The sequence below is a fragment of the Daucus carota genome, chromosome 1 (genome assembly GCF_001625215.2).
Source record: "Daucus carota subsp. sativus chromosome 1, DH1 v3.0, whole genome shotgun sequence".
NCBI classification, from domain to species: domain Eukaryota; kingdom Viridiplantae; phylum Streptophyta; class Magnoliopsida; order Apiales; family Apiaceae; genus Daucus; species Daucus carota.
In genome coordinates, this window is record NC_030381.2 from 34089628 (window position 1) to 34109359 (window position 19732).

Genomic DNA, 19732 nt, shown 5'->3' on the forward strand with positions numbered 1-19732 from the left:
GTCTCAATCAGAGGCTTCTGCAAATGACGATTCACACATTCTTACCAAAGAACAATACTCTCAGTTGATGACCTTGTTTGATCAACAAACCAATGTGCAGCATGGTGACTCCTCTAAACTTGCATTACTAGCAGGTACTGTCTGTCTACTTTCTACTTCTCATAATGATTGGTTAATTGATAGTGGGGCAACTGATCATATTTGCCCTCACTTAGACCAATTCCACTCTTATGATAAAGTAAGTTCACAAGACAGTTTCATTACTATACCTGATGGCAGACAGGTTAAAGTTTTACATGTTGGAACAATTAATTTGAATGATGACATTATACTAAAAAGGGTACTCCATGTTCCAGAATTTCATTTCTCCTTGATATCTGTGAAACAACTTTGTGTTGACATGAGTTGTTCAATAACTTTTACTGATAAAGCTTGCTTTATTCAGGGCCTTTCACAGAAGAGGCCTCCAATTCCACTTGGTAAAATACTCAATGGATTATACAGTGTTCCACCTATCCATTCTGTGTCTACAAAGGTGTCATCTACTCCACTTGCTATTCATTCTGCTGTTGTTGATGAAGCAAGACTTTGGCATATCAGATTGAGCCATCTTCCTTTCTCTCTGTTGCATCATGTTGCTCCTGTGAAGTCAATACAAAATGCTGACGATTCTACTATATGTCAGGTCTGTCCTACTGCAAAACAGACTAGAAAATCTTTTCCTGTAAGTGCAATCAAGACTACTTGTGCTTTTCAACTTTTGCATATTGATGTTTGGGGTCCTTATAGGACTAAGTCTATTACTGGATGCTCATATTTTTTGACTATTGTGGATGATTTTTCTCGGTTTACTTGGGTACACTTGATGAAGTATAAATCTGAAGTTCCTATCATTTTAGAGTCATCCTTGAAACATGTGGATACACAATTTGGTGCTAAAGTCTTGTGTATTAGATCTGATAATGCACAAGAATTCAGTGAAGGATTATCTAAACATCTATATGCTAAATTTGGCATAATTCATCAAACGTCATGTGCATACACTCCACAACAAAATGGTGTTGTGGAGCGAAAGCACAGACACTTATTGGAAACTGCACGAGCATTACAGTTTCAGGCACATTTGCCACTGAAATTTTGGGGGGAATCAGTGTTGTGTGCTACCTTTCTTATAAACAGAATGCCACTGAAATCCTTGAACTACACAACACCATATTCCAGACTTTACAAGTCCATTTATCCTCTTGATGATCTTAGATCATACGGTTGTTTATGTTTTGTTTCCACACATAAAGCAAACCGAAGTAAACTGGACCCAAGAGCTCATGCAGCTATATTTGTTGGATATCAAAATCATGTCAAGGGGTACAAAGTTTATGACCTACAGACAAATACCATTTCTGTGTCTAGAGATGTAGTTTTTCATGAACACATTTTCCCATATCAGATTATTAAGACCAACAATCAGACTCAAACTGAGTTTGTCAGGTCTACTTTTATTCCTGCAATACCACAGCCACAATGTGAAGATGATAGTACTATTTCTCAGTCCAATATGTCAAATCAAGCTGATACACACACTTCAACTATGTCAAATCAAGCTGATACACATACCTCATCCAATCCAGAAACCTTACCTCTACGTCAGTCTACTAGATCTAGACAGGCTCCAACCTACCTCAAGGATTATATTCATACTACCACATCCAGTACAGCCCATACTGCGACAACTAAACACTGGTGCAATTTAGTTGCACACACAGATTTTCCACCTACACATACAAGCATGGTTCAAAGTCAAGCTTTTATTACTGAACCAGCAAATTATCTGGAAGCTTGCAAACATCCATTATGGGTTGCAGCAATGGAAAAGGAGGTACAAGCCCTGGAAAAAAACAATACATGGGAATTGGTTGATTTACCAAAAGGAAAGAAAGCTATTGGAAGCAGATGGGTATACAAAGTCAAATTAAATGCTGATGGTAGTCTTGAAAGATGCAAAGCGTGATTGGTAGCAAAGGGTTTTAATCAAAAGTATGGAGTTGATTTTGAAGAAACATTTTCCCCAGTTGTGAAAATGAGTACAGTCAGGTGTATTATTGCTTTGGCAGCATCCAAACAATGGAAACTATTTCAATTAGACGTAAACAATGCGTTCCTACATGGCGATTTGATTGAAGAAGTCTACATGAAGGTTCCTGAAGGTTATCCTAACCCACTAAACAAAGTCTGCAGACTTGTCAAATCCATATATGGATTAAGGCAGTCCTCTCGAATATGGTCTGATAAGCTTGCTATATCGTTAATTTCACAAGGTTTTGTGAGGTCTAAAAATGACTACAGTTTGTTCATATACAAAACTGATAGTCACATCACTATTTTAGCAGTATACGTCGATGATATTATGATTACTGGTAGTGATGAGTCACACATTTCGGCTGTTAAAGAGTTTTTGGATCAAGCTTTTAGCATTAAAGATCTGGGGTTATTGCATTATTTCTTGGGTATTGAAGTTACTTACATGCCAGATGGAATAGCTCTCAGTCAAAAGAAGTTCACCAAGGAACTCCTTCAAGGTGTAGACATTGATACTTCTAAGAAAGCTGTCACTCCCCTTCCTATTCATATCAAACTTCACTCAGATGAGGGTGATTTGTTTCCTGACCCTGAGTTATACAGATCATATGTGGGAAAATTAAATTTTCTCATACACACTAGGCCAGATTTATCATATACAGTACAGCTTTTGAGCCAGTATATGCAACATCCCAGGATACCACACTTTGAAGCATTACAACATACTCTAAGATACATATCACAGTCTGCAGGACAAGGGATTTTGTTAAAGGCAAATGATCATCTCACTCTTCAAGCATTTTCTGACTCCGACTGGGCAGCATGCCCTGATTCTAGACGTTCTGTCACTGGCTATGTTCTACTTCTTGGAAATAGTCCAATTTCCTGGAAATCAAAGAAACAACCAACTGTTTCTAAGTCGAGTTCAGAAGCCGAATACAGAGCCATGTCCTCTGCTGCAGCTGAAGTTACATGGATGGTGCGATTATTAACAGAACTAGGAGTTGATAAATTGACACCATTCATATCAATCAACCAATTACACTTCATTGTGACAATCAATCAGCCATTCATATCGCCAAGAATCCAATCTTTCATGAAAGAACTAAACACATAGAAATTGATTGCCATTTTACAAGGGATAAGGTTCTTGAAGGATTATTACAATTGTCATTTCTGCCTACTTACAATCAGTTAGCAGATGTTTTTGCTAAGAGTCTCGCTTCCCCTCAGCTACACAATCTCACATCCAAATTGGGACTCCTTGATTTAGCAGCTCCCAACTTGAGGGGGGATATTAGATCATACCAGCAAGACGAGTCCAGTAGTAAGTCCAGTAACAAGCCCATAAGTTATAGAAGTCCAGTAAAAGTTAGTTAGCTAGATGTAACTGTTTCTCCACTTCATTCACTTGATGAAGTTGTATATATTGTAACAGACTCACCACTAGTTCAATACAGTTTTTACATTTTTGCTCTGCATCTCTTCTCTAAATAGTTTTAGCATACACAAAATATCAGTTTTCCTCACTGCAATTTTTTTAGAGCTTTCCTCACTGCTTCCCTCTGCAATTTTTTTTCAGTATATATTATTGAAGTCCCCTCTCGATAAAATTCTGGATCCGCAACTAGCTGCATGTACACATAAAAGTCTTTAACATATTGCTGCTGCATTACAGACACGTGCCTGCTTTTTTTAATATCCCATAAAGACCTGAAATTTTCTCTGGCAGCTAATTATTTGGTAAAGATAATGCTCAGGACTTCCGCTGCGCTTTCACTTTCATATGGGTGCCACCTAATTATTCCAACATCGCTGCTGTAGCTGTATTATTTATCGGAGAGCTTGAATTTCTGGCACGCTTAACAACGTCTAATACGCTTATTTTGAAATTGATTATCTTGTGGGCACCATATTTTGAATTAATTACGGGCATGAAGTTCACCTGTATAACTGCTAAAAAACAAAAAAAAAAAAAAACATGTACAGTCCGCAATCCTAGCACTCCATACATGTTTAGTAATGTTGTTTTGTGGAACCTCGTTTTGTCGAACCTCGTTTCCAAATAGCAATATTAAATTTTCAGAAGCCTATTGATATACAAGCTACCGAACCTCTGTTACACTGATAATCTCTACTTATTTTAATTATCTTTAATTGTAACTTGCCAAAAGAATCAACAAATGGAAGAACGTACATCACATTTGTCAAAAATAGTGAATGTTTAGTGCTAACTAACTTTTTTTATAAAAAGAATATATGGATTAATAGAATTCATTCATTTCACAATTAATTACTTGTAAATTTCCTTAACGCTTTGAAGCAAATACTTTGGTTTTAAAATTAATTAGGATTTATACTCATCTGTCCTCAATATTATAAAGGGTTTGTCTAGTGTGCGCTCATGGGCACATGCTAAGCACTAATATTTAAAAAATTGGAAAGTTTTAATTGATGTGATTGTTGCAACTGCAGGGGGTCCACCATTATTAAAGAACATAAGTCAATAGAAACCATCCAAATTCATAAATTTTGGTGCTTAGTGTGTGCCCATGGACACATCATATAAAAACCGTATTATAAATTCATTACTCCCTCCGTCTCTAAATACTTTTCCTGTTTGTACTTTTCACGTTTGCCAACACATACTTTTAATCGTTAATATCTTTCATTTCGTAGTAGCATTAAATATAAAAAATTCACTGTATTAAAGTACTCGTGAATACGAATCTAACAAGATCACTCATGACTATATTTAGTTTTATAGATTAGATGTAAATTAATAATTTGTCTAATGTTATGAACAGTACCGACATCACAAACAGGAAAAGAAAAAAGAAACGGAGGGAGTACTTAATTAATTCATCTATCTCATATTTGTTGCTACTTTATGTTGGAGGGCTAACGTCGTCTTGAATCTTGACTAAATATAACACCCGCCAATATTGTGATCCTTAAATATTCATCCATTTCTATTTTTGTTGGTTGATTATAGAGGTTGACCACGTAGGACTTCCAAAATGGGCCGTCAAACAAGATTTCCAACTACAGTTCCGATAAGAGTAGGACAATTTTAGAATCAACTTCTTCATAAATGGTTCAAATATCAGTATTACACAATTTTAGAATTAACTGTTGGAATATTATTTTTGAATAAAAATAAAATTATATTTTTATTATTTTTGAATTAAAATTAAAATTAAAATCTTTTTGCAAGTAGCACTTTCTAAGAACATATACTATTAGTTCAGGCTACCAAGAAGAGTTCGAATCTCTGATTTCGAAACCACATATGAGGTATAACTGGCTTTCTCTATTTCCTGTCATGCTAATTTCTATAATATTGTTCTACCTATTAATCTCCATATTCAGAAGAAAACAACTAATTTCCTAGGAGTTTCTACATCGGTGTTCTGGCTAGAATAATACAAGTGGAAAACGACAATTACATTAAAAAAGAAACATGTTGAATATGTTAGTGAATTATATGAATTCTTTCTATAATCCGGAGCACGAATATCAGCTAATAATTCTAGCGCTTTTCCACGTCTGGGAGCTCTCGATCACATCGAATATAACTTTTGAGAAGGTATTGAAATGGGTTTTAGGTGTAAACTTTTTAATTTTTATTTCTAATGAAGCTATTAATATATTTTGATAATTTTTTATGATAATGTTAAATAAAAGTTAAGGACACGCAACCTATTTTTATTTCTAGAAATCAAGTCATAAGTTTCTCATTTAAATAACTTTACATTATCCAAAGACTCTTGGTGAAAAAATTTGTGGAATTTGAAACTGATAGGTACAATAACACCCATGTATTTAGTGATATTCACGTGTCCACATGTCCATCTATCACAAATAATCATGTACTAGCTAGCTAGAATTATACAAGTGAAAAGGAAAACTACGTAAAAAGAGTAGGGCTACGTATTCAAATGTTTGCTGTAAAATATTTTTTCAAATAATTTAACAGATATATGATTAATTTTAATTGATGGTTGATGTTTATGTATTGAGTTGAACCAATCATACATTACAAACCGAATTCGAAAAAATATTTAGAAACACTTTTGGGTACACAAACATTCTATATAAAAAAGCTTACTCAATACCTCATTCGTATTAATATACATATCCCTTATGACTAGTCAAATTGACTATATTTTGACTGACATTTATATGTATTATATAATTGAAAAAAAATTATAAAAAGATTATCGAAAAATAAATCTCGTCTATTTTAATATGTAGTTTTTATTTTCTAAAATAACTAATAAATATATTTTAAAATTTGATCAAGAATTAGTCAATTTATCTTCTTGAAAAGCAAAAGGAACATTTAAATTGAGACAGAGGGGGAGTATGATAGTCAATAATATTAACACTTTCTATAGTCGGGACCACAAATATCAGCTAATAATTTTAGTGCACTTTCACATCTGGAAGCTTATGAAGTGGGTGAAGTGGTGGGATCCGTTGATTTTTAATGTATAAAAAAGAGAGAGTAGCGTAAAAATAGTGTGAAAATGAAGGAAAAGTATGAAAGTGATGGACCTATTAACTATTTTTCGTAAGTTTGGAAATGTAAAGGATCGAATGGCACATACAAAAAGAAACTGTAAAAAAAATGATCCGGAGGAGCAAAATTTAACTTTTTGAGAATGTATAATTGAAATTAAGTAGATTTAAGAGAATTCGTTTATTTTTATTTCCAATGAAGCTATTATTATATTCTAAAAAAATATTTATGATCATGTTAAATAAAAGATTAAGGGCGCATAACATGTAGATCAGTAGTACTCAGGCAGTGTTCTAAAAATCGCCGAGTCAGCCGAGTACTCATTCCGAGTACTCGTTTTTAACCCCTCGTCCGATCCGAGTTCCGAGTAATCGGGTTCAAAACCGATTTATAAAAAAATCGGTCAAAACTCGGTTTGACTCCGAGTACTCGAGGTCAAATCCGAGTTTGACTTATCAATTTTTTATTGTTTTATTTGAAAATTATTTCAAAAGAGAATAAACGTAAATTTATATATGTTTTGGTCTTTCTTTATAAAATATTGACATTAATTAAAAAGTATGTGTGTTTTATCATTAAAACCCGTGAATGATTATTATGTCAAAAACTATTAAACAAGTAACTTTTATTTGAACTTCATTATTTCAAGTGTGTTATTAAAATATTGATATTATCATATAGTTTTATTATTAATCAGTATATAATCATATATGAGAAAAAATTTAATTAAAAAAAATACCCGATTAGTAATCCGATAACTCATTCCGAGTACTCTCCCGAGTTCCGAGTACTCATTTTTCCGAAACCAAACCGAGTTGGACCGAGTTCCGATTTTTACAACCTTGTACTCAGGTCATAAGTTTCCAATTTAAGCACCTATGTACATTATCCAAAGATTCTGGCATCAAATTTGAGAAATTTAAGAGGTGATTCGGGTAAATTCAAAAAAGTATTTGTTATTTAAAGTAAAGAAGTTGACCAAAACTGAGAAATAAAATAAAACTTATAAATGATTTAAATTATCAATAAAAATTCCAAATAAAAGTTAATTTTTTAACTCTTTATGAATACTTCTGATTTTTTAGGCAAGCTCTCATCAATAAAGGCAACTTCTTATAAAAAAAACCCAGAAGCACTCTGTCCCAAACACGCACTGAAGCTACACTTATACTTAGTGATATTCACGTGTCCATCTATCATAAAGATCATGTACTACATTATTTGAGTTGAGACGAGTATATCTTTGGACTCGTCCTAAAAGTCCTCAAGATCAAATTAATAAATTACCTGGACTTTCTCAAAATATTATAGATGGGTCTAAATTATACTAAATCTAAAATTGGACAAAATAAAATATTAAATATACTAACTCCAAATATTTTGGATCTTCATTCGCTAACGGTAGTCTTCGTGTATTAGGTCAAATTCTCGATAGAAAACAATAAAGGAAAAATGTAATACATTCAGAAGAAAAAAAAGAGATAAAATAAAGGAAGAATAACTATCCAAATTATTCGGTGGTCTTGTTTTATTCACTCTACGTACAAGCATGGTATATACTGCCACCATGATGTTGGAGTTGTCAGTCCATATACTATGATGGCAACGGGTCGGATCGGTTCGGACCCGTAAACTATATAGCAACTTAGTACATGTACATTAGTATAATTATAATATATTAAATAATATATACATCATTGCCCAAAAAAATATATATAATATAAATAATATATATAATATATAATATATAATATATATTATTCGGGGTTTTTTTCGGGTTTCAGGTTTGGATCGGGTTCGGATCGGATTTGGATTTCGGATCGGGTTTCGATACGGAATACCTAATATCCAAATCCAAATCCAAACTCGTTCGGGTCTAAAATCCAAATCCAAATCCAAAATATCGGGTTTGGTAAAATCCATTCGGATCGAAACGGTCGGATATCCATTCGGATCGGATTTTTCTGCCATCCCTAGCATAGACTACTGTACATAAAACATGTTAAAGCAGTTAAGCCTAAACACCGTGTGAATGAAGTCAAGCGCACATACGCAGAAGTTTTGTTCTCTTTTCATCAGCACATTATCCAACTATTATTTTCTTAAAATTAGTATTTTCTTTTACGAGATTACTAGAAGAGGAAGGACCGCCATTTATTAACCTACAGTCCTACACTACTATCTCGTATCTACTGTCATGCAGTAACCTTACTCTCAACATTGGGCAATATCTCTCTCTATTAGGCATAAGACGAACTAGAAAACAGTAATCAAGAGATCATTGTTTTCTATTGTGCCAACTGCCAAAATTGTTTTTGTTCTAATATCTTCTATATATTTAGATATAAACTCTATTCAATTCAATATATTTATAAAGGATAATTTGAAAAATATATGGGGGCATTTGAATTTACTTAAAAAAAATGTTTTTGTTTATACGTGAGAAGTTATTTGTAAGCAAAGTGTAACTTGATTTATGTAGTTTGATTATTCTTTTAATTTTTACAACTTATTAGATATAAAAATTATCAATATAATAATAGAATATTATAAATCATCTTTTAAAGTGATCCTTACCTATTTGTAATCAAATTTCATTATCAAATTTCAAAAAAAAAAATAAGTCACTAAAAAGTAGGATTCAACTTCTCAAGTTTACAAATCGGAAATAACTTATAAGTTTTTTAGATAAATGGTATGAATAATAACTCATAAGTTTTTTGATAAACAGTATGAATAAGTTGATATATAAGGATAGTCTATAGAAATATATCCAAAAATTATTTTGTACAAGGAGGTAGATTATCCAGAATTTTTTTAAAAAAAAGTACTTTATAATCTTTGGACACCAGTCTTTCGCCACTGGATGGCCTGTAAGTTGCCTAGGGTTGACTACTAATTATCTATATAATTTAATTACTTGTAAGCTGTGAGTTGCGATACTAAAAGTTGTATAATATTTCTTGAAATTATGGCAAAAACAACCCATCCAGCCCTTGAAGAAAAGCTTGAGGGCAAGGTCGCCATAATCACTGGCGGTGCAAGTGGAATCGGCGAGGCCACCGCTTATATCTTCGCTGAACATGGAGCACGCGCCATCGTAATAGCAGACATCCAAGACACACTAGGCCAACGTGTCGCGAAATCAATCAGCGGGGGACGGTGCACGTACAAGCATTGCGATGTATCCGATGAGGAACAAGTGAAGGAGCTAGTGGACTCGACAGTTGAGGCTGTTTTTACCAAAATTTGCAGGGTTAAAAGCTAAGCCTATTTAATTATTATAACAATGAAGTGAGTGTTTAATGTATGAATATTTAGTAGATCGAATAGATAAATATCGAAAAGAAAATTAAAGACAAGAACACAAGCAATTTTGGTGACGCGGAAAACCCTTTGTAAAAGGTTAAAAACCGCGGGTGGGATTGGTTACCCAGCTTATAAAGAAATTCACTATAATAATGTAGTACAAGATGACTTTGATTACAATTTCCAGGTGATGAAAAGTAGAATTACTACGTAACTTCGGTTTAATAGGTTGATATATGCAGAGTGTAGATGGCTCAAGTTAGTAGCCTGTCGTCCCTTGATTGTAGGAGTCAACCTTTATCCGTCAGCATTATCTGTTCCTTATATGTCCGCACGCGTCATGTCGTCAGTACTTCCCGTCGTGTCAGTGCACTTCCCATCGTGTCTTGACGCCTGTGAAATCTAGGTACAAACAATAGCCCCTAATTTTATTGGGTGGAGACATGCAACCGATGAAATTACTTCTAAAACACTCTTTTTTTCCTCAGATCATGGTAAATAAGAACACCAACTTGAGATTTACTCCTTCACCTAAGGAGCAATCAGAATGGACGATAACTTGTAGTGTCGAGCCCCGTGACTAGATGACCAAGCAGTTACCAGCAACTTGAAGTCGAGATGAAGTTTCATTTCCAAAGTTCAATGAAGACGTACGTACTTTGCTTTGAGGATTTTGACTTGTTTTGATGTTGTTGACGAGAGGTAAACTTGGGTTAACGTCAATGTCGTCTATTTCTTTGTGATAAGAGAACACCAACGCCATGTTTTACTACTGACGCTTGCAAGTTGCAACTGTGGTAGTTTTGACTTCTATTCTCGTCATGCCATATTGATTTGCAATGTTTACTGTCGTCATGTATCAATTGTCAATCTCGTTGTGTCGTTATAATGTTATCTTCGAGTTTTCATTGTTGTCTAGATCTTTCAATGATGTAAACATCGACGAGTAGCTGCTTTGTTGTCGTCAGTTTCACGTTCTAAAATAAGAACATTTTGTATTCGCTCTAGTTGTTTGTGGGATTGGATGTAGTTAAAATCAGCCTCGTAGTATTAACATGTCAAGTTGTGTGACATTGATTTGCATTATACTTGTAAAGCCCCTTGTAGATGTCTCCGACATGTGCAAGATGTCGTATATAATCTTGTGATTGTCGGCTGCGTATTTCTATGTGTTTGTGGCTTGAAGTTGTTTCATGTGACCCCTGAAGTGGCCGTGACGTAATGAATAGGAGTACCAACATGTAAAGTGTTTTGTAGCATGTCTTCCGTTCGTAATATGTAATTTGTAGACATGATGTGTAACTCGTCATCATAGCTATAACGTGATATGTTATTTGCAACCTTATATGTCACTTGTAGTATGTGTTACATGTAGTCAATGTCATGACATGTAGAAATGTCTGTCGTAATTCATGTGTAATGTGTCTGACCAAGGGTCATAACATGTGTAATTTTGTGGAGTTTTTGTCGTCATGTATGTTAAATACGTTGATGTATTTAAACTTGTAATATGCGTAATTGTAGTCGACAAATTTATTTTTTAAACGTTGGTGCACGTAGTATATGTATTCGACATATATATATTCGATGAATATATAATTTTCAAACGTTGATGCATGTAGTATATGTATTCGACAAATATATAATTTTCAAACGTTGTTGTATTCGACAAATTTGTTTATTTTCAAACGTCGATGCATGCATTCGTAGGCTAGTTAAAAGGCCTTTTCCTCTTGAAACTTAGCTCGTAATTGTAATTGTGATTATGTAATGTTTAAATACATAATGTTTTAATGCATCATTATTCGTGGCATCGTAAGTTATTTGTGTAGTGTGTAATATTGTCGTCATCATCTCTCGATAATGATTAACCGTAGTAGGATGGGTGATCAGCCCTCCTTGTCTATTAAATATGTATCTAATTTGTATCTACACAATTTCATGTCACAATAAAGATGATAACTAAGTTGCTAAATTTAAATAGATAGAAATGAAGACAGCTTGTAAGCACTTGCATAATCATATATCATCACACACATCAAATCAAGTGGAGTAACAAGTCATGTAGGAAACAAGCACATGTATATTATGATTAGATCATGAATCACTCAAGCAAACATTTATTGGAAGCATGAAATATCATCTAAATGGCATAAGCCCAAGCAAAGATCGTAATCAACTTATTATCATACTGTTAAAGACTAAGAGAATAAAGAGGATGAGTTTACTTACATGTAATAAAGATTCAAATGTAGCAGGTTCGAGCCCCCAAGGACTTGTAATTTGTAATGTATTGTTGAATCAGATTCGAGACGTCGGACACCTCCAGAGGCGTCAATGATTCATGTTCTGTCATAGTGTTCACCTTCGTGTCCCCTGTCATCAAGCTGACCTTAATCAAGTTTTTTTTTTGGACTTGTCGCAACTAGTCCATTTTGACTCTTTCTTCAATGTTTATCCTTCGTGGTCATGTCATGTCTCCTTACTTCACATCATGTTGAACCTATTGATCATGTCATGTCCGGACAGGTGAAAATTTTGGATATGACGTCAGCCCCATGTGTTTTGACTCATGTCGTCATGTTGTTTGTCTCTTTAGAGGTTGTAGTCAACTCAGGTTGGAGTTGGATATTTCCAGAATTGTCACCAACCGTGTCGTCGAAATGTGTATGTCTTTGACATGGTTCTCTTTCATTCATCCGTAGATATTTAAAATTTTCATGTCCGTCTTCTTCAAATCATGTCCTTGGTTCGCACGTCGTTCTCTTTTTGTATTCACATTTTTATTGTAACATAGAATTCACAAGTTGTGCTGTTGTTTTCGTTGCGTAGATGTCAACCATGTCTTGTTCTCCGTGTTGTTTACTAGTACCCATAAGACGTGATGAGATGAGTGTAACTTGTTCCTATCATACATGTCATGGTCGTTTGTGGTCACTTCCGCTCTGTTTAGCCTTGACAAGTACCTTCTTGAAGTCTTTGTGTATTACTGAACGATGTGACACAAGAATGTTGTCGTCTTCTCAAACTATCATGTGTCGTACGTTGAAGGCGTCGGCCATATATGGACAGGTTGATCAACTCATCGGGTAGTCCCCTGAACCATTGTAATGTTGGACATGTCGGTGTAATTCCCAAATCCTTACTTATAGATGGCTTTCGTAATGCTATAAAGATCAGTACCATAGACCTCCATTGTGTGTGTTGGGCAACGTGTTCTTCAATACAGCCAACCTGTCGAACAACCCCTAGCCAACCCGTCGGACAGCTACATGTTTGTAACCAGAAATCTTTTTTGTATGTCAACCAAAGTGATGTGATATATGAATAAATTACTAGTGTACCACGTCGCCTATCTCTTGTAGCACCTTTTGAACCGATTAATATGCGCGTCGACGTGAGCTCCATTGTCATAGAAATCATGTAAGTCCTTCGCTAGTTTCCCACAGACGGCGCCAATTGTTTTTACCAAAATTTGCAGGGTTAAAAGCCAAGCCTATTTAATTTTTATAACAATGGAGTGAGTGTTTAATGTATAAATATTTAGTAGATCGAATAGATAAATATCGAAAAGAAAATTAAAGACAAGAACACAAGCAATTTTGGTGACGCGGAAAACCCTTTGTAAAAGGTTAAAAACCGCGGGTGGGATTGGTTACCCAGCTTATAAAGAAATTCACTATAATAATGTAGTACAAGATGACTTTGATTACAATTTGCAGGTGACGAAAAGTAGAATTACTACATAACTTCGGTTTAATAGGTTGATATATGCAGAGTGTAGATGGCTCAACTTAGTAGCCTGTCGTCCCTTGATTGTAGGAGTCAACCTTTATCCGTCAGCATTATCTGTTCCTTATATGTCCGCACGCGTCATGTCGTCAGTACTTCCCGTCGTGTCAGTGCAGTTCCCGTCGTGTCCAGACGCCTGTGAAATCTAGGTACAAACAGAGGCTTTCGGGAAGCTGGACATCATGTTTAGCAACGCGGGAATTATGAGATCGTCGCAAGGCAATCAAATGATTCTTGATTTCGACGTCAAGGCCAGCGACAGGATCTTCGCAATTAATGCCAGGGGAATGACGGGTTGTGTGAAGCATGCTGCAATTGCCATGGTTAAAGGAGGTGTAAAAGGGAGCATAGTGTGCACCGGGAGTCTTCTAGCCACCACGGGGAGGGAGCATTTTATTGACTATGTGATGTCGAAGCACGCGGTGATAGGGTTTGGTTCGGTCTGCCAGCAAAGGGCTGGGAGAGCATGGGATTCGCGTCAACTGTGTGTCGCCTGGGACAGTGGCGACTCTGCTTGCTTGTAGTGAATTGAAATTTGCAGGTGTGGATGAGTGTGAGGAATTTTTTGCGAGGAATTCTATTTTAAAGGGATGTGGAGTACTCAAGGCAGGGGATGTAGCGAATGCTGTTTTGTTTCTGGCATCTCAGGACTCTCAGTTTGTCACTGGACAAAATATTGCCGTGGATGTCGGAACTAAGCTTGTCTGATTTCATGTGCTGCAGTTGTCCACCAAATAAAGCCAAGGAGCTGCTTTGATTTTGATTTTCGATTCTGATTTTGGACTTTCTCGTGTGATTACAAATCATCCAAATAAATGTAAGGATCACACCAATAATACAATAATCAAGTAAACGAATTCAGTTACTTGTAGATGAATATTCAATTTCGCGAATAAAATTAGTATAATTTCGAGAACACTAAATTGAGACAATCTTAGTCAAATCTGGACTCTTTTTCGGAAATAAGGTCAGATCTCAAATTTAGAGTCTTTTTCAAAAATTAGTTCAAATCCCAAATGCTGAATCCAAAAATAAGTCGTCGAAATATACTATTCCAAATTTCGAAGAAAAGCCATTAGGGCCTGGAACTTTTTCGTCTCGACCCCAGAGCAAAAATGGTAGCTTTGATCTGCCCGAATGTGCTTATCAAAAAATCCTGAAGATTTAAAATTTTCGATCATTTTGATCAAGGAAATTCTATTTTGATTTGGCCTATCTGGATGCTTTTATAAAAATATTTATTGTTTTGGTCTCCGACTTACAAGGGCTTTTGCCTTTCGTTTAAGCTTCAAGATAATCTCTAGCCACCTTAAAGCAACTCTAGCAGAGTTGTAACCGGTTCCCTAAATATATAATAAAATAATATTTTATACATTAACTAATTATAAATTAAATATTACATATTTTGTATCAGTTACATGATAATTTAAACAGATAATGATGGAATTTTTGTCTCGAACTACACTACAGCGTGTTTGAAGTCTTTGAAATTATTTAATGATGTAAGAGTAAAGGACATCTACGTGTTGTATACATGTAGTAGTTAGAGAGGGAGACTTTTTTAATATTGGATAATTTTTCATTTTTAAGTAATGATAATTTAGGGATTATAAACAAAACATGAACAAAAAAAACATAACCAAAGTAATATTATCCTACAAAATATAATTATAATTAGTATAAGTTTTTGTTTGAACTCCATTTTGACAAAAAATCAAATTCAAAACTTAAAGCACGAATACTTTATAATAAAAAATAAATTAAGAATCATGTAATAGCTTTTTTAAGAGACGCAAGAAAAAGGGGCTATTAAATTTATTTAAGAACTACTAAGAATCTCCTCGATTTTAACTTTTTATCATTCTTTTCATTTTTGGATTTAAGGACTTGTTTAAGAGTCCGGTTGAGATACCCTTACTTTATCTCTTATAAATTTAATATTAGATGGTCTTCCTTCAATACAAACTACTAAAATAAAAATTAAATACAAACTAATTCAAGTAGAATGAGAATGATCACACCACAAAACCTTTAGTAAATTTTATAAACGTTCGGCTCTTTTGAAACGTCCAAATGTGGATTCATTCGCACTTTCCAAATGTTGGCAAAAAATCAGCATCTATAAATAACTTCGTATATATACAGAAAACATAATAATGATGAGAAAAACCAAAAAAATAAAATTGGATATATAATATTACTGCAAGTAAAACACGCAATCAGCTGGCGGGTATAACATAAAGATGACACTAAAATACATATACATGAAAATGCAATGTTCCTAGCTCAGCTTTAAACTGTCAACACCGGACAGGTCCCCTGATCTAGAGTAGAACCTCTTAATATACTCGCTTACTACGAATTCTTTGTATATTGCACCATTCCCTGCAGGTATCAACTCTTTGATTGGGCCGTATACTTGTTTTGGAACAACAATACCCGTGAAAAATGACGCCACCGAAATCCTTGGGCCGGCATGATTTGCAAGCACTCGGTGCTCCGCGCTTCTAAATATATCGTTTGATACAATCTAGACAAAATAAAATATAGTGGCTTAATTATCTAGAAAAACAAAAATATATTGCGCCCGTTTGTTCAAGAAAAGCACAAATTGCTTCTAACTTCTACTTTTCTTGACTTGTTTGTGTGAATAAGTAGAAGCACTTTTAGAAATTTGAGAATGTTGATTTTTCTCTGAGAGCTTCTACAAAAAATCACTTTTTTAGGTTTGCGCAAAACGACATCAATAATCTTGGAAGCAAGAAGTGGATATTTAACATTGATTAAAGTCAAAGTAAAACCTGAAGAAGGTCCCCAATGTTAACAACTAAACTGCCTTCAAGTGGCAGTACATCAATCCATTGGTTTTCATGGAGAAATTGGAGGCCACCAATGCTATCTTGAAGAAGAATGGTTAAGAAAGATGGATCAGTGTGCTTGTTGGCTCCCAAAGTTAACTCTGGCTCAGGGCATGCCGGATAGTAATGACCGACGAATTTCCGACCATTTGCACAATCCAAGGATCTGAGCTGGTTTCTGTCGAGGCCGAGAGCTTCCGACAATAGATCAAAAAGAGCGTGTCCCAAATTTGTTGCTTCGTTCATGTATTTCATTGTGATGTCTCTGCGCAGCATTAGGTAGTTCAATCATATTATAATGACACATGCATGAGTCTAAAACTATACTCTAATATTTGATTAAGCACTACTTTATTCTCATATTAAATCTTCGATAAATCTGAAAGATAGCTACTTATCCTCGTACGATCTTATCCTTGACTTGCCTATTGACCTTCATGTTTGTAACTGAGCTAGATAGCTTGAAGGCATTTTAAATATTATATTACTTGTAAAATAAGAGGCAAACTAGTAAATAGTAATTGATTAAACTCCTATAAAAATATATACTCTTTTTGTCCTACTCATTTATATGCAATTTTTTTTTCATTATTTAACACATATTTTAAGATTTTTATAGAATATAGTTCATAAATTATTTTTCGAATTTTACTTCTGAATAAAAATTTAAACATAAGATTTTTATCCTTAAAAAATTAAAATAATTTATAAAAACTTTAAAATACGTGCCCAACTCGTCTCAAATATATACTATTCAAACCGATAGACAGAATATATACGTTCATACCTGCAAATAGGAGGTAAATGATCAGGCTTGAAATCTCCAGGAACTAACAAGGAAATATTCAAAGTATCCCTCCATTTAGCAAACCTCGATCGAAAGAGATCAATACTGCTATCATATCGAACAGTTTTCATATGATCATGAGAATAAAACTCTCTCTTTAGCTCCAGATCTTGTTCATGAAACATTCTTACACCACCGATCATCTCATCCATCACCTCAACAGGAATACCATGATTCACCACTTGAAAAAATCCCCAAGTCATCGATGCAACCCTGATTTCATTCACAACTTCTCTCCGTTTCTCGACACAAAACTCAATGCCCCCCAGATCTACGATCGGTACTTGTACATCCCCTAGTAAACAAGCGTTCAATTTATCCTGACAAAGTTCATCCTGCGGTCGAATAAATATTTTAGGAATCGTAACAACCCCTGCATCAACTAATCCTTTGACACCGCCTCGGGAATTGTCGAAAGCCTCCAGTTCTCTTAGCCTGTCCAAAAATGCATCTGTTTCATCTTGAAGAGGAAGCTCGTTTGTAGAGTCGGTGATACTCATTCGTGCTGTTAGAGTGAAGTTCTGTAAAGATAACGAATACAATAGAAATTAGTCATGACAAGATTAAGTATATATACAGACTACAGTTGCATGAGAATGTATTGGTCAAATATTTTCGCGCATGGGACAAGTTGTAAACCCCAGTTGCATGTGAATTAATGATCCGAATTGAATTCTGTCTGAATCCCAGCCGGAAACGTTGACGAGGATTCCTCCCATTTCTATATAATATGGGCCTTTCTTTTTGACTTAAAAGGTGACATTGAATTTTTATATTAGATAAAAAAATTATTCGATTAAAATTGTTTTCAAACACTATAGTCTAATTTTTTTGAATATGATAATATCATTTTGAAGCGGATAAATATATTTGTTGAGGCACCATTTTCTTGGAAGTCTCAGAGTCCATGCATATTCTCTAAATAAAATATTTTGTAAAACATTTGTCTTGCAAAATATATTTCACATATATAATTACTTTAATAAAATATTATAAATCCCGTACATTTACAAGTATAATATATATTTTCTGCAATATGAATATATATGTTCAGTAAATTAAACATGTTTTTATAGTATAATATATCTTGTAATGTTCTACTTGTAAAATTTATGGGAACCGGAATATCTTCAATATAAAATAGTACTGTTTATAAGACATAACTCAGAAAATTATATGTTTTGTAATATTTTAATTTATATTTCACTTGCAGAATATAAATAGAATCCTATAAATAAACTTCATCAAACTTAACTTCATATTTACTCCCTCTGTCTCATTCCATTCTATACATGCATGTTTTTTCATTGTCGGCACACATTTTCATATGAATATAAAATACATTCTCATAGTTTATTTTTAAATTTTTCCTTTTTTCCTATTAAACTTCATCAACTACTAAATATTTATTTAATTTTAAAAATATATTTAAATGCACACCGGGTCCTCTCTTTTTCAATACTAGCTTATAGCCCGTGCAAGGCACGGGAGCTTTTTAATTATTTATAAACTTTTTAAATATATTTTAAATGGTGTGAAAAAATTAATTTATAAATAATAAATTAAAATTGTATATATCATGCCAAAGTATTAAATTCTTTCTATCAAATTTTAAACCAACTCCTATTAGATTATATTTATAAATATATTTTATATTAGAATTATTATAATGTCATTTAAATATTTTTTTAAAAATTTTTATGGTTCGAGATTAAAATTGATGAACACAATTTGTTTTGAATTAAGAAGATGAATCATAAACGTGCAATAAGATGGTAGAATTTGTTTTGGATTAAAAAAAAAAATTGTATTTGTTCCTCACATAAATCGGGCTTATTAATTTTGAAATATATTAGGTGAAAATAATTTTGTGACTGTGCGATTTATATGATTTTACAAATAAAATTGGTAGAAAATATTTATTTTGGATAAAAAAAAATCATAAACACGTGAAATACTGAATTTGTTTTGGATTCAGAAAAGGATTTATAAACATGCAAGTAGATATCAGTTGTCTTATGGAACAAAAGTTAATTTTGTTCTAATCCAACGGTGCTTATTTGTTCAATATACGATCCGATGGATAAAAATAATCTTGTGACGGTGTGATTTATACGATTCCACAATTAAAATTTGTAGGAAATATTTATTTTGAATTAAAAAAAACAAAAACACATGAAAGACATAATTTGTTTTGAATTCAGAAAAGGAATTATAAACATGCAAGTAGATGTCAGTTTCCTTATAGAACAGAATTTAATTTTGTTCTAATCTAACGGTGCTTATTTGTTCAATATACGATCCAACGGATGATAAGCTTTTGGA

At 33.8% G+C, this 19732-nt stretch overlaps 2 protein-coding genes and 1 pseudogene across 2 annotated transcripts; 2 read left to right on the forward strand and 1 right to left on the reverse strand.

The window, feature by feature from the left end:
- The first annotated feature begins 2077 nt into the window (after nt 1-2077).
- On the forward strand, nt 2078-3193 carry LOC108221459 (uncharacterized mitochondrial protein AtMg00810-like). The gene has a single exon (XM_017395339.1). It carries the CDS (start codon nt 2078-2080, stop codon nt 3191-3193), a length of 1116 nt encoding a protein of 371 aa, XP_017250828.1.
- Nucleotides 3194-9546: 6353 nt separating this feature from the next.
- Nucleotides 9547-14610, forward strand: LOC108221467 ((+)-cis,trans-nepetalactol synthase NEPS1-like; annotated as a pseudogene).
- Nucleotides 14611-15859: 1249 nt separating this feature from the next.
- LOC108215373 (1-aminocyclopropane-1-carboxylate oxidase homolog 1) lies at nt 15860-17967 on the reverse strand. Its single transcript, XM_017387868.2, has 3 exons — nt 17348-17967; nt 16504-16825; nt 15860-16232 (listed from the first exon to the last, which is right to left on the reverse strand). The coding sequence occupies exons 1-3, from the start codon at nt 17905-17907 to the stop codon at nt 15984-15986; spliced, it is 1131 nt and encodes a 376-aa protein (XP_017243357.1). The 5' UTR covers nt 17908-17967; the 3' UTR covers nt 15860-15983.
- Nucleotides 17968-19732: the final 1765 nt, after the last annotated feature.

What these genes read in the sequence shown, in the direction of transcription:
- LOC108221459 (XM_017395339.1), top strand. Translation starts at nt 2,078, where the DNA reads ATGAGTACAGTCAGGTGTATTATTGCTTTGGCAGCATCCAAACAATGG.
- LOC108215373 (XM_017387868.2), bottom strand. Translation starts at nt 17,907, where the DNA reads ATGAGTATCACCGACTCTACAAACGAGCTTCCTCTTCAAGATGAAACA. An exon ending in CATTTACCTCCTATTTGCAG is followed by an intron (nt 16,826 to 17,347) that starts GTATGAACGTAT and finishes AATGCTGCGCAG; the next exon opens with AGACATCACAATGAAATACA. An exon ending in ACATTGGGGACCTTCTTCAG is followed by an intron (nt 16,233 to 16,503) that starts GTTTTACTTTGA and finishes TATTTTGTCTAG; the next exon opens with ATTGTATCAAACGATATATT.